Below are 15,000 nucleotides of genomic sequence, written 5' to 3' on the forward strand. Positions count from 1 at the left end.
GGGCTCTAAATCAGCATTTGTAGATGTTTATCTTACTAGCCAAACACACACTCACTAATTGGTCAAAGTGACTGATGAATTGGTATTTTCTATAAGCCAAACTGAAATTTCACCTGCATTTGGGCAGTTGACTGGTGTTAATTTAGAGGCCAGTATACACGTATGTACTATAAGGTAGGCTACTAGTTAGACAGGGTGCTGTACAGGTCACATTACTAGATTGGGAGGGCAGGAGGGAAATGGGGGTACGGAGGTGCGTGCAGGAGAGTGATTTTTTTTAACACAAAGCTCCTCTCACACAGTCAAAGTCAAAGTTTATTTCTGACTTTCCTGTTTAACAGTGGCGAGCAAGTGTGTTTAGAGAGAATGCTGAAGAAACCACACACACACACACACACACACACACACACACACACATTAGAGTACATGAGTGGCCACAAACACATAGCCACACACAAGGCTTCTCAAAACATATTTTTCTCACTTCTGGGGACAGACACAGACACAGACACAGACACAGACACACACACACACACACACACACACACAGTCGCGCACACGCCCGCAAAACCCCAACATGAGACGAAAAAATAACACAAAAGGTCTTTCACAAGCACCAATGTTTGATGTCAACAGATTAAACTAGTTTATTATTTTCAAAGAGAGAGGGAAAAAAATTACGAAACAAAAAAAGCAGTCTGTTTTGTTTTTTTTACACTAGTGATTAATAATAATAAATTTGTACACCCATTCAGTCCGCATGACATAGAGAAATAATTCTACATCTTTGTTTCTTTCATGTTTTTTGGTACTCTGAATTATACATACAAATAACAAATACAGAGAGACGTATTTCACAATGCATATAATCTGGAGGAAAGGGGGGCAAGGTGGGGCGGGGTGGGGTGAGGGTGGGGCAGAAGAAGAATTTCTCAGCGGAGCAGTTTGTGTATGTGTGTGTGTGTGCGTGTGTGTGTGTGTGTGTGTGTGTCTATGCGTGTGTGTGTGTGTCTGTGTGTGGTGTGTGTGTAAGTGTACTACGTATGTGTGAACACAAACCAATTGGCCGAGACGTATATATCACACTCTTAAAACAGCTGCTTGCAGATGGACAGCTTCGCTAGGTCCGCAGCAGCAGCCAACAGACAGAAAGGCATAGCCTCCGCTAACTATTCACTCGTTCCGTTTAGCTGTCTTTTCTTCCCCCGCTTGCTCTCACTTTTATTCCTCTCCTCATTCTCTTTCTCTATCCACCCATCTCTCTTTTTCCTCTTCTCTTCCTCCTCCTTCTGTCTCTCTCATCAGAAAACGTACCCTTATCATTTAGCTGCCCTCGGGCAATATTTATGCAATGTTAACTTTTTTCTCCATTTTTAATTAAAAAGTCTTCATTAAATGTGATGTATTTCATACAATTTGTACAAATATATTCAAAGTTCATTTTCCTTGTGGCATCCCTATTTCACAGCGAGGTTGGGGGAGGGGGGGTGTTTGAGCATACTGAGTATCCCCCATCAATGGGGACACAAGTTTGTGTATTTGTGTGTGTGTGTGTGTGTGTGTGTGCGTGTGTATGTGTGTGTGTGTGTGTATCGAGGTCAGAATCTTCGGTTTCTTGATGAGAAAATGGCTTCTGTACATAAGGTGTGTGTGTGTGGGGGGGGGGGGGGGGGTAGGGGGGGGGGGCAGGGGGTTGAGGCTGTGTGCGGGGAGAGAGCAAGAGCAAACAGTCAAGTCCGAATGGTTGGAGAGGGACTTAACGAAATAGATTGGGGGTTGGGGGCTCGTTGGGGCTTGAGGGGGCAAGTATTGGAACCAAGCAGTAGTCTTTTCGTTTCTCTCTCTTTCTCTCTCCATTCCTCTCTTTTTCTGTCTCTTCTTCTCATCCACCAGTACCTCTTTTCTTTCAAAAGTCTTTTTGTCATACCCCGTCACTCACTGGGGGTACTCTTGCAGAGCTTGGTGAAGACCATTCGTAGCTGTCTGCATGTGTGCATGTGTGTGTGTGCATGTGTGTGTGCGTGTGTGTGTCTGTTAGTCTTGGTCAGGGCCATGTGTGTCACTTAAAGTTCAGCTTCTCCTACGGCCAGACCGTTGTGTGTGTGTGTGTACGTACGTGTACTTGCGTGCATGTGTGTGTATGCGAGTGTCAAACAAGGCAGGCAGGAAGGTTTGGTGAGGGAGGCGAAAGAGGTGTGGAGTTTTTTTGTTGTCCTTTTTTTCTCCTCTCCTCTTTCTTGTATATTTTTTGTGTGTCTGTCCTTTTATGTAATTCACTCGTCCATTCACTCTTCTCAAAAGACGCTGAAGAAGGAGGTCAAAGTTCAAGAGGTCACAGAAGGTTTGTTTGTTGTTTTTTTTCTCTTTTCTTTTCTTTTCTTTCTTTTTCCAAAGCGGGACGTCTAGTCTCATCTCAACACCAGCAATAGAAGGAGAGAGGGAGGGAGAGAAGGGAGGTGGTGTTGGATCCCTCGCTCACAGTCTGTCCATCCGCCCTCCACTCCTCCGCTCTCCTCTTTTTCGCCCTTATGCTTCTTTCTTTCTCTCTCTCCACTCCCTCTCGTCCTCGCCCTCTCCAGTCAGATGTCATCATTTCAGTTCTCGATGTTTTCGTTCGTCTGTCATTTGGTGATGGTTTCGGCAAAAAATGTTTTGCATGAGGCCCCAGAGGAGAATGTGTGTGTGTGTGTGTGTGTGTTTTTACGTGTGTATACTTTGTGTGTATGCATGTAAGAATGCCTGCATGTGTATATGTGTGCCTCTCTGCGTGTGCACACATCCGCACACATACGTGGACACACGTGCAGTGTGTGGTCATAAGCCGTACATGTACTGTACTGTACTGTAATGTACTGTATGTCTGCTACCCATGTCTGCTCCTGTGTGTGTGTGTGTGTGTGTGTGTGTGTGTGTGTGTGTGTGTGTGTGTGTGTGTGTGTGTGTGTGTGTGTGTGTGTGTGTGTGTGTGTGTGTGTGTGTGTGTGTGTGTGTGTGTATCTGTATGTAATGTACGTATATTCATCCACCAACCGCCGTCAGTCACCCCTTCTTCTTTTGTTTTTGTGTTTTCGTTTTTTTTTCACCCCATGGCCGTGACCATGCTGGAGGGGTGGTGCGGGGCGAAGGAGGGGTGCATGGGCGTGGGCGTGGTGAGCATGTGACCCGAGTGGGAGAAAGGCGGGAAGGAGGACATGTGGCGGGAGAGCGAGGCGGGGCTAAAGGAGCTGCCCTTCTCCATCAGCGACTTGCCGAAGTCCTCCATGCTGTCGTGGGATTTTTTGCTCTTCTTCGACTTGCTGGACATCTTCCTGTTGCGGGTCTGGATGCCCTCCTTCTTCATCGTGAGTGGCCGGTTGATCTGATTGGGGCGGGACAGCAGCGGGGGGGGCAGCCAATCGCGAGACAGGAGAGAAGACAGGAAGAGGCGGGAGAAAGAAGGGGAAAAAGAGAGATAAATATGGTTAGCCTCTGGTTGCTTTGATGATATTGCTATTGAGATCAAACAGTCAAATAAATGATTATACAAAATGATGAGGTGCGTGGTTTGTGTTCTTTCAAAGCAAAGTCAATGCATGAGATGCTACATGATCGGCTTTCTCATTTTTTGGGGTTTTTCACATTTTGTAGCGACCGCGGTAAAAGACAAAGATCAAAGGATGAAATACCGACGGGAGTTTTTGGACTGTGGTATGACGGAGGAAGTTTGCACTTGGCTATGTGTGTGTGTGTGTGTGTGTGTGTGTATGTGTGTGTGTGTGTATGTGTGTGTGTGTGTGTATGTGTGTGGGTGTGTGTGTGCAAATGTGGGTGTGTAAATGAGTTTGTGTATGTGTCTTAGTATCTCTCAACACATGCCCACGCATGTGTGCGTGGCTGCATGTGAGGTACGTATGTGGACGTGTGAAAATTAGTGTAACCTAAGTGTGCATGCAAGTATAAATTTGTGTGCGTCCACATCCATATGTGTGTAGTGCGCGCGCGTGTGTGTGTGTGTGTGTGTATCTGCAAGCGTGAGTGTGCAGCGTACAATATGTGTGCGTGCATGTAAGCGTGTGGAATGTGTGTGCATGTGTGTGTGTGTGTGTGTGTGTGTGTATGTGTGTGTGTGTGTGTGTGTGTGTGTGTCAGAGGGCTGCGTGCCGTGTGTCAGGTGGCCTGGGCATGGGCCTGGATTTAGAAGCCGATTCCCTCTGGCTAGCCAGTAGCCAGTAGCCTAGTGTGCCTGCCCGTGTGTGTGTGTGTGTGTGTGTGTGTGTGTGTGTGTGTGTGTGTGTGTGTGTGTGTGTGTGTGTGTGTGTGTGTGCCTGCCTGCCTGCCTGCCTTCCTGCCTGGGCATCGCTTGCCAAGGCGTGAAACCCCAGACCTTGCCCTGCCAACAAGCACCCATCCACCCATCCATCCACCCATCCTAGCCCAGCACAGCACAGCCATGGGCACCATGCCCCGAGCACACCACACCATAACACACACACACTAACACACACACGCACACACACGCACGTACGCACACACACACGGATGAACACATTGCTGAAGATGAACACACACCACAACAGAACAGCATGCACACAGTCCCACACAAACACACAGCCTGCTCCAAGCACGTCACCACATACTCGCACACACACACACACACACACACACACACACACACACACACACACACACACACACACACACACACACACACACACACACACACACCAGTTCCTTATAAAAACCACACCAACACCATGCCAGACACACACACCGAGCTCCATGCACACACCACAGCTCAGCACTACTGAAGCACGCCAAGCCAAGCCAGCAGGCTCCTTCCACCTCTCCATTCCTCCATACACATCCCTCTCTCGCTCTCTTTCACTCCATCACTCACTCCTCTCATCCACCCCTCCTCTCCTCTCTCAGTCTCTGTGTACCCCAACCCCTGAATTCCTCCAAACTCTCTCTGCCGCTCTCTCTCTCCCTCTCTCGCTGTCTCTCTCTCTCTCTCTCTCTCTCTCCTTCCCTCTCTCTTCTCTCGCTGTCATTTGTTCTATCAATCCCTCAAGCTCTTCATGTCTTTCTCCTTCACCTTTCTCTGTCTTCCTCCTCTCTTTTCTTCTTCGGCACTTCTCCTGTCTTCTTTGACTTGAAATGTCAGTTCTTCTTTAATTCTACACCCCCCCCCTTCTCTCTCTCTCTCTCTCTGGCATGTCATTCTTGCCTCATGGCGGTACCGTGCACCATCTCTCCTCTCCCTCCTTTCTCTATGCCTCATACACATCTGCCTCAGACTTTCTGTACATCTTTTCCTCTATGTCGTGGAATGCATTTGTCCTCCCTCTCTCTCTCTCTCTCTCTCTCTCTCTCTCTGTCCCCTACCTATCCCTTCATCTCTCTCTCTCCTACGTACTTCTCACTCCCTCTCTCTGTCCTTCTTTGTCTTTCTTTCCTTCCTTCTTTCTTTCATTCTTTCTTTCTCTCTCTCTGCCTACTCTTCTCTCAGTCTTTCTCACTTCCCTTTGACCTTCTCATTTGTATTAGTCTGTCTGCCCATACAGTAGCACACAAACTCTCTCTCTCTCTCTCTCTCTCTCTCTCTCTCTCTCTCTCTCTCTCTCTCTCTCTCTCTCTCTCTCTCTCTCTGTCTGCTACTTTCATTCTACCTATTCTACGTATACATCTATACAGTATATCCATGTGTGTGTGCGTGCGTGTGTGTATGTGTGTGCGTGTGCGTGTGTCCTTAACGTCTATTGTTGAGTCATGGTGTACATCTTAAAACTCTGGCCTGTGTGTTCAATATAGCGCCTGTCACCTTTGTACAACCGCCTTGTGGTTCCACTATGTGTGTGTGTGTGTGTGTGTGTGTGTGTGTGTGTGTGTGTGTGTGTGTGTGTGTGTGTGTGTGTGTGTGTGTGTGTGTGTGCGCGTGTGTGCGCGACTGTGTGTGTGTGTGTGTGTGGTCAAAGAGTATGTGAACATGTGTATGCTGGGGGGCGGCTAGAAGAAGTGTCTTCACACATTTAAATACAGACTGAAACAAGCTTTGTTTCACACGCGCACACACACACACACACACACACAAGGAACAAAGTTCATGAAGCTACTACGTATCTTTGATGTGGGGTTTGAAGCTGAAACCTTTGCATCCCCCTCCCCACCCTCATTGACCATTATAAGGAGACAGAGAGCACGCGCACACATGCACACACACATATGCATGTACACACACACAGACATACACACACACACACACACACACACACACACACACACACACACACACACACACTCACAGTAACCACTACACAGGGACCGCAAGCCTGTCCTGTCTCACCTCTGAGGAGCGTCTGACAGTGTATTCAGAGTAGGGCGATACAGTTAAATTCACACCTTGGTGCACAGTGAGTGTGTGTGTTGGGGGGCACAAGAGCGTGTGTATATGTGAATGTGTTTTTGCATACAGTATGTATCCTATTTTGGGTTGGTGTGTGTTTGTGTGTGTGTGTGTTTCGTATTGACCGCTTGTATAGGCCTACATGTACTTATGTGTACCCCATCCGTTGAAATGTGTGAGGCACAGATGATGCCAAATAAACAAAACAAAAAAAACGGTTAGGTTTTGTATAATTTGCCGTGCGAGATGTGGAATTTCCTTCAAAGCACGCAGGCCCCTACAGAACACCAGAGTTTACCAAAACAAACTAATTTCGCAATTACCCCCTTGGCCCTGGGTCAGTTGAAATGATATCAGGGAGCGGGGAAATATTATTATTTTCTCTGATAACCCCAGTAGGGGGTGGTTAGATGGGGGCGAACGAAGGCGGACGCCAGACGAAGATGATGGGGTATTTTTTTGGGGGGGGCTGGCGCTGGAGCGGGGGGGGAGCTTCTTGGCTTCGGCAGAGACGACTACACAGCCGGGACTCTGCCCAAGAGCAACATGGGAAAATGATTTAGTCGCGGCGGCGGCGGCACTGTCTGCGTTTGCGTGACAAGGCCAGGAATGTCATGAGGATGGTTGACAGGGGTCACGGTATATTTAGAATCTGATTTTCAGGTTGCAAAAAACATATTTATATATACTGTATATTTAGTTTACGTATAAGCCCCAATATTTTTTATCATCCTTATTATCTTTGTTGTCATTATATAGACTGATCAGCAGCCATTTGTCCGTATGTCATACTCCTTGCAATATTTCTACAATCACAATGAATATGCTTGTATTTTTTGGACCCATGTATTATTTTTAGAGCCTAGTAGTAGTAGGAGTAGTAGGCTTAGGCCTACTAATATTGTTATTCGTATATTTCAAAAACACACCATCAAATCTTTTTTCTTTATCACATTGATGGGATGATTGACTTCAGGGTAGTGTATCTGTAGCAGAGCCTGCATGTCTTTGAAGCATATTGTGAGAAAAAAAAACATGACAATAAAAAATATAGTAATAAAAAAATGAAAGCTGTTTGAATAAATGTATCTGTAAGAAAGAGCTAGCCTGGCACTTGTGACTGTAATTTGGAGGCATTATAGTAATTACTAGGCCTAGGCTTTTTTAACAGACCAATGGGCATGACCTGCGACGGTGCGTAAAGAAGCGGGAACTGACTGTTGAGAAATTTACATTCTCAAACAGTTCTGTTCTGAATGAGGGGAAAAACACAAAATAAAATGTCGAGGAGGAGAAACTTAAACGGCGATGGTTGGACATGCTAATATAAGTAATGACATGTCTCACCGTAAGTCTATGGCAGCTGTTTAACTTACATTGTGCAGTTTGTAGTAGAGGCCGCACGCGTTGCAGACAGGGTCTCCGTTGGCGTTCCTTCGCCACAGCGTCGTCGTGGTCGTCTGACAGTTTGCGCACGAGGTCCCTGCTCGCCTGGCTGCAGACTGTGGAGGAGCAATGGATGGAAGTGATGAGAGAGAGAGAGAGAGAGAGAGAGAGAGAGAGAGAGAGAGAGAGAGAGAGAGAGAGAGAGAGCGAGAGAGAGAGAGATACGTCAATTACTTCGCCACGCCATGCCATTTTACACCAGATCTCACCTAGACTAGTCTAACTGTTGCGTCCCTTGACATATCATGCAAGCAATGTTGGCTATAAACATATCCTCCCCCCCCCTCTCTCTCTCTGGGAAGTTTAAAATGAAGCCCAAGAAAGAAATTCCATCACAGAGCAGCTTTGACGTGTCGCTAAATATAGCGTTCTGCCGCGCCATGCCCTCGCTAACGTAAACATTTACAAAATACACATGAAAGCCGGGGCTTAAGACTCGGCCATTAGTCCCCGTCGAAATCTGCCCCGTTAAAACGTCTAAGTGCGCCTCTAACAGTACCAACAGTGTCTAGTCTGGGACTGCGAGCGTGTTTAAATATCAACCTGACAGCTTATTCAATTAAACCCGCACCCAGTTCCTCATTCACCTTTTAATGGCTTAGAAAATGGTTTAACCCCACCATACTACACCCCCATCCTCTCTTTCTTCCCCAAATAATACAGCTGACAGTCACAGCAAATGGTTGGTTAATTCTACATGTGCAACACTCATTTCTTTCTTTCACTCTGTTATTTAACAATCACAAATGCAAAACATTCGCTTATAATATTCTCGTTTGAACATTTCAGGAAAAAAATAGAACCCAATTAGAAGCATGGGCACAACTCATAGGCAAAAAAGGCAAACACGTTAAAAGATGAAAGTGTGAGATGGGGTTGGTGGGGCGAAGAAAGAAAGGCGAGTGTATTTCAAAGGGTGGGTAATAAAACTGCATTAAATGGCGATAACGTCGGAGATTACCCTGACAAACGGACAGGTGCGACAAATAGGCAGCCTATTATTTCTCCTGAGTGGAGGCACCCATAGAATGCCAATTAGCCCAGAGTGAGAAGCGTGCGTGTGTGCCTGTGTGTGGCGGTGTGTGTATGTGTGCGTCCGTGTGTGTGTGTCCTTGACGGTATAATCTATGAAGTAATCGATGGGCGTGATGACTTCGGGCCACACTACCATAAACAATGAAAGCGCTGGTATTTCTCTCCCTGAGCGGCACTTTTCACTTCTGATGGAGTAATTAGGCCTACTCTACTTGGAGGGGAACGAAAAAAGGTCCCCGTACCAGCAACATAATGTTGCTTTTAAACAATGTTTTAACAACAATTGCGCCATAGAAGAAAAAGGGTTGCATTATTTTTTTTAAATTATAAAAGAACAGACTGATTTTTAAAGCGGTCAAATTCCTTAAATATTCTAAGCATGCCTATTTTTTTCCTCGCGTTTCTCACTCCCCTTTTCTTCTCCTCTCGTTTCTTCGCTCTCTTTCTCCCTCCCTTCTTTTTTCCCTCCACCATGCACGCTTGTGTGTGGGTAGTGTAGAGGTGATTCCCTGGGCCGTGAAAAGAACAATCTCTTGTCCTGACTCCTGCTTGCCCTCAACACATGCGCGCGAGCGAGCTTTCCCTCCAGTCCCCCTCGTCGCGAGCTGCCTTCATGTTTAGGCTGAGGGAAGCGCGCGATGTTGTGAAAAAGGACTTATCAGTGCCGGTCAGATATCCGGCAGCTTTTTCCTGGGAAGTCGGGTTTTCACATTAGAGAGAGAGAGAGAGAGAGAGAGAGAGAGAGAGAGAGAGAGAGAGAGAGAGAGAGAGAGAGAGAATAAAGGGGAGCGAGTAAGTGAAAGAGAGTAAAAAGAAAGAGAGAAGGATGGAGGGACTGAAAGAGAGAGGTTGAACCGTTTGCCAAAATAGCAACACAGTGACCGTTTCCATGCTTAGAGTTTCCCCTTTCTTACAGTTTGAGAAAGAGCGCTGCGTGGCCGTGTATGAGAGAGAGAGAGAGAGAGAGAGAGAGAGAGAGAGAGAGAGAGAGAGAGAGAGAGAGAGAGAGAGAGAGAGAGCTTTTAGTTGAAGGGGGTTTCCCTACTGGGGTCCAGTACAGGCACCTCACGCAACCGTCAAGGGAAGAATGTCCTTCATTACAGGCACGAGACTAACTTCAAAGCGGGCTCTTTTGGAGACAACCGATGCCACTATAGCGACGTCCTTGTTGACATATTCGAGGATTAAAAATGTCTGCAATCATGTCAGCGATGAATTGCCATGATAGTTTTTTTTTTCGTTTGCTTCGATGGGAAATGGCCTAGTGTTTGTCAGCCATTTTACATTTTTTTTTACTTCACTTTTTCACTCCTCCTTTCTTCTTCTACATGCTGCTACATGACTTCATAAAATGCGGTAAAGCAAGTAGGGTAAGGTAAGAAAAATACAAAAATAAAATAAATATGGTATGGATGACAGCTGGTTCATAATAATAATAATAATAATAATAATAACAATAATAATAACAATAATAACAATATGATCAGTACTGCAGTATCTAAAAGATTTGAGACCTGCACTTGGCGAGTCAGTTTCCTGCAGCTAACACTTCTTCCTGGGTAGAGAAAGACAGAGAGACGGAGGCGTCATCAATGACAGTGCGCTTGAGAAGAGTGGACACATACCAGCCGTCGCTTGGGCTTGATCAGCGGCCTATTCTGCCCGTTCATCTTGTGATACAGGCCGCAGGCGTTACACAAATAGTGGCCCGTGCCGTCCCGCCGCCACAGTGGTGTGGATGTGGCTCCGCAGTTAACACACTCTCTACCTTCTGTGAAATCAAAAGACATCACAACACACGGGCGCTTGTAGCAAACCTTAAGGGGGGTATCCTTTCCACATAACATAACAGTACACAACACATAGCTATAGACATGCACATGCATAACACACACACACACACACACACACACACACACACACACACACACACACACACACACACACACACACACACACACACACACACACCTTTTGCAAGGCTTTCACACCTGTGCATGCTTAATTCACATATCATATCTGTATGGTTCAAAATATTCAGTTTGGCAGTCAAGACAGTCACAGTTCAGTTCAAGACACGATCATTCTGCATTGCAGAGGGCTAAATTAGGATTACATGTGCAACCATGACTATTCATTTTTTAAACACACCATATAACCAACAACAACAATAACAACAATAGATAATAATAATAATAATAATAATAATAATAATAATAATAATAATAATAATAATAATTGTGCACAATGGTGGAAAATATCATCAAGCGTTAATTGCCTTGCTGTTGATTAAATTGTGATTATCGCATCAGATCTGCCTTCACCGTACTGTACATGCTCATCATGGCCGATTAGAGAGGCAGATTGAGGGCTATGCTTCCTGATTACCATTCCTCCCTGATCCATAAACACATTTATTAACATTTTTTGTAAGCATAAATTCACCATGGATGTGGGATGATGGCACAGGCACAACACCATTTAGGCTACATAGGCCTATACTGGAATCGGATTTCCCTGTATTATGAAACCCTATATTTTACAAAGAGCCTTCCATGCCATATACACAACACTGCATTTGATTGAGCGTAATGATGATATTTTATATCACTTTATTGGTAATATTCCATTGGATGTTTACGCTACTATTCTGCTAATGACGACACAGTTTCAGAACTATTTTCAGATTATTATTTTTTTTAAACGTCTGTTTAAATTTTGCGGATTGAAACTACCAGCATTAGGCTAACCTACTGCTCAGCTGGACCATGCCGGTCGCGTAGCCTACTCAGCAGCATGCACCGTTGACCCGAGAGCTGCTGAGCTCCCACGGCACGGCACTGCACTGCACTGCGCAGCGAACCGGGCGGCCTTGTTATATATCCCACGCAAGCCAGCCAAGCCTACACTGCCAGCCAGCCAGCCAGCCAGCTTCAACGCCGCGTACGGCGCGCGGAGGAGGCGCTCAGAATGGCGCAGAGTTTGCACACATCCGTGCTTCCGTCCGCCCCCCCCCTCCCGTGTGTGTGTGTGTGTGTGTGTGTGTGTGTGTGTGTGTGTGTGTGTGTGTGTGTGTGTGTGTGTGTGTGTGTGTGTGACCTCATGCAGCTATGCGTCACCCCACTGACAGGCCTGATGCGCGCAGCACGCACGCACTCACGCACGCACGCGCACACACACACACACACACACACACACACACACACACACACACACACACACACACACACACACACACACACACACACACACACACACACACACACAGCTGTATGGAGCCGAGAAATCAAAGGTCTTTTTTTCTAAACGGTGGAAGTCGAGTAGGCTACACTTCCAAACCTTTGACAAATATATTGAAAGGCGCGTTGGCTACCTGTTAAAAAATGTGCACCAGCACAGTTTATACCAGCACTGATTCCATATCGTTTAGCATCGTTATTAACAGATCACACTGCTCAAAAGACAGCAGGAATGGGGAGGATAATATGAGAAGGTATAAACAAAGAGATAGTCTGACAGCAAGATACAGAGTGAAAAGGGAAAGATGAGGAGGGCCAATGGACCTTAACCTCGCTGTCTTAAATGTATTATTGATACAAATCTCATAAATAGGCATGTGGTGTTTTATTTTAATCTGTTCCTAATGCTGGCATATGATGCACAATAGCATTGCCTTTTTTCTAATCGTATTACCGATATAGAGCCTGCCTCTTCTGGCTTGGCTGCGGTGACGTAATGACCTTTTGAAATAATTACAGTGTTTTGATAACATTCCGCCACGGCCGTGACCCCCCCTGGCCAGGGCTCGCAGGCTTCGTTTCGTTATTCCTCGCGATCCCGGGCACATCCGGACTCTATCAGTGGTTCTGAGCGCTGAATAAACAATGCAACTGTCGCGTGCAGCAGTCTGAAAATAATTGGATTAGCTTAAACATATAAACGCGCTGCAAGAGACGGGGCATGCATGCACTGAGCAAGCCAACGATAGAACTGTGCGCTGAGAAAAATAGTTCTGTTGGAGGGGGAAAAAAACTGGGGGAGCCCCCCTCTTTTATTGCTGTTGAGGCTTAGAGCAACCGAAGTGCTCATCCGCACAGATCTGTGATTTTTTTCTTCTTTTAAATAATTTCTTGGACTTAATTCCTACCCTTTTTGTGCATTCGGGAAATGCGACAACATTAAATATAATGTGATCAAATGCTCTTAAAAATTAAAAATGGCATTGTGTCCAAAGTAGGCTATACGGACAGTAGGAGAAAATCTCAGCATGGAATATGGGTTTTATTGGCTAAAATGATTTATTTTTTTTGTCCAGAGAGGCCTCTAAGAGAGATGAATAAAAATGTTTTTGAAAATATCTTGTGTAAAAAAGGGCCATCAAATGGCCATTAAATTCACTTGGCGCTTTTAGTCATAGGTAACATTTTGGGTAGGCTTGTTATGAATCCCAAGACATATTTAATCTTGAATAGCCTATAAATTATAATATTTAGGTTAACTATCACCGCCTGATATATCCACTTCTGGTGGCATATTTTGTAATTTCACTGCGGGCTATATTGCGTTCGCGTACTGGCCTGGTATAGCCATATGGATGATGGTTGGGTGTTTTGGGTCCATATCTCCTCCGTGCCATCAATGCCAGGGGTTATGGCAGTCAAGCAGTGGGTAGGCTAAGATGCCAGCCATCCAGCCATCCAGCCAGCCAGTGTTTGTCTACCAGCCCTCATTGTGGTTAGTTAAGCTAGCTAAGGCCTCTGCCTCACTCTCTGCGTGCTGTGATTGCATGGGCTAACATGGGAGGCTCTTTGTGTATTGAAAGTGCCTGAGGATGGTGGTGGATGTGCTGTTTGCCTTATGCACATGCTGTAGTAAGCACATCATCTCATGGTAATTCAGGCTCAACCTTTTTTTCCTCATAAAGAGACTAAGGGTAATTTATTCATGTTTTTTTCTTTTCTTTCTTTCCTGGGTATTATTTTCCAAACACAGCTTTATGGTTTTAGGAATGAATTAGATATATGAATATAAAACTCACGCCTACCTGAAGAGGACCTTGTTTTTGGTCTTGTTTTGGAACCATAACTAGAAGTAGACCCACCTATGAGGCTACTGGGTGGGAAGAGACCGGGGCCATAATCGGACACATAGGAGGGGTAAGTGGCGATGGGGTGGTGGGCGGAAGAGGCTCCCGCTCCGATAGACGCCATGCTTCGGCCGTGGGCCGACTCCAGTTTCATGCTCTCGGCCAGGGACACCTGGTACTTAATGCACTCTTTATCCTCCGGCCGCACCGAGCTGCCCGAGCCCGTAGCGGACATGCCGGGGTCCGGGGACACGTCTTTGGGTGGAGTCGGGGGGAAGGTGAAGAGGTGCGGACTGGAGTGGCCAGCGGACAGCGAGGAGGACGAGGATGGGGGGTAGACGGGCAAGGCCCCCGGCGAGCCGTGGTGCAGCGATGTCTTGGGGAAAGGGCTCAAGTTCCATGGCGAGGTACTGTGATGAGGCCCGATGCCTTTGCTGCCGTCGAGCCAGGGCAGAGAACCGTGGAGCAGGGACGGGCGACATACTTGACTACCTGTGAATACAAAACAAGGAGGGGAGGGGAAAGCTTGATTACGGCAAGCCTGTGCAGCTTTCTCGTCCGTGCACTGCAGCGGTATACTCTGCTAATGATTTTCAATGTGATGACAGGGCCAGGCAAGGCCCTACGTGTGCGACGAGCATTTCAGAACTTAGTCACAGCCCTGATAATATCTAGATGGCCGTCGAGTTTCAATGCGTGCTGCTGCTGCTGCTGCTGCTACAGCCACTGCCACTGACACACTTTTGCTAGGCTAGAGCAAATTCTACGAAGTAGAGTTGCGTTGACAATTAGTGAAAAGCAAAGCCGGATCAACTTGTTTTTCTATTTGTGTGATGACACCACGTAGGCTACACCACGTGTGTGTACTGTCCGTGTTCACAGCCCGTCAAAACCAACCACACAATTTACATTTGTGTAGACACCTCTGGAGTTTCAGATTGGTGGATAGGCCTACTTAATAGACAGCGCCAGCCAACAGACAACTTTCGATTCTATTCAGACATAAAAACAACAACCAGGTTCAAGCCCAGCTGAAGCACCGAAACTCTAG

The 15,000-nt window shown here is 46.3% G+C and overlaps 1 protein-coding gene across 4 annotated transcripts in view; it reads right to left on the bottom strand.

Moving 5' to 3' along the window:
* Positions 1 to 2,501: 2,501 nt before the first annotated feature.
* The window catches only part of gata3 (GATA binding protein 3), a 14,741-nt gene continuing 2,242 nt past the window's right edge, over positions 2,502 to 15,000 (bottom strand). The window contains exons 2-5 of one of the 4 annotated variants that reach the window (XM_063217296.1): positions 13,908 to 14,441; positions 10,378 to 10,418; positions 7,759 to 7,884; positions 2,502 to 3,358 (exon numbers count right to left, since the gene is read on the bottom strand). In XM_063217296.1, coding sequence (XP_063073366.1) covers positions 3,080 to 3,358; positions 7,759 to 7,884; positions 10,378 to 10,418; positions 13,908 to 14,441 — 980 coding nt within the window. In that variant the 3' untranslated portion in view covers positions 2,502 to 3,079. Of the gene's footprint in view, positions 3,359 to 7,758; positions 7,885 to 10,377; positions 10,419 to 10,488; positions 10,635 to 13,907; positions 14,442 to 15,000 lie in introns of all 4 variants that reach the window. The other 3 variants (XM_063217297.1, XM_063217295.1, XM_063217294.1) reach the window with 3 other exon arrangements.

The sequence above is a fragment of the Engraulis encrasicolus genome, chromosome 15 (assembly GCF_034702125.1).
Source record: "Engraulis encrasicolus isolate BLACKSEA-1 chromosome 15, IST_EnEncr_1.0, whole genome shotgun sequence".
NCBI classification, from domain to species: Eukaryota; Metazoa; Chordata; class Actinopteri; order Clupeiformes; family Engraulidae; genus Engraulis; species Engraulis encrasicolus.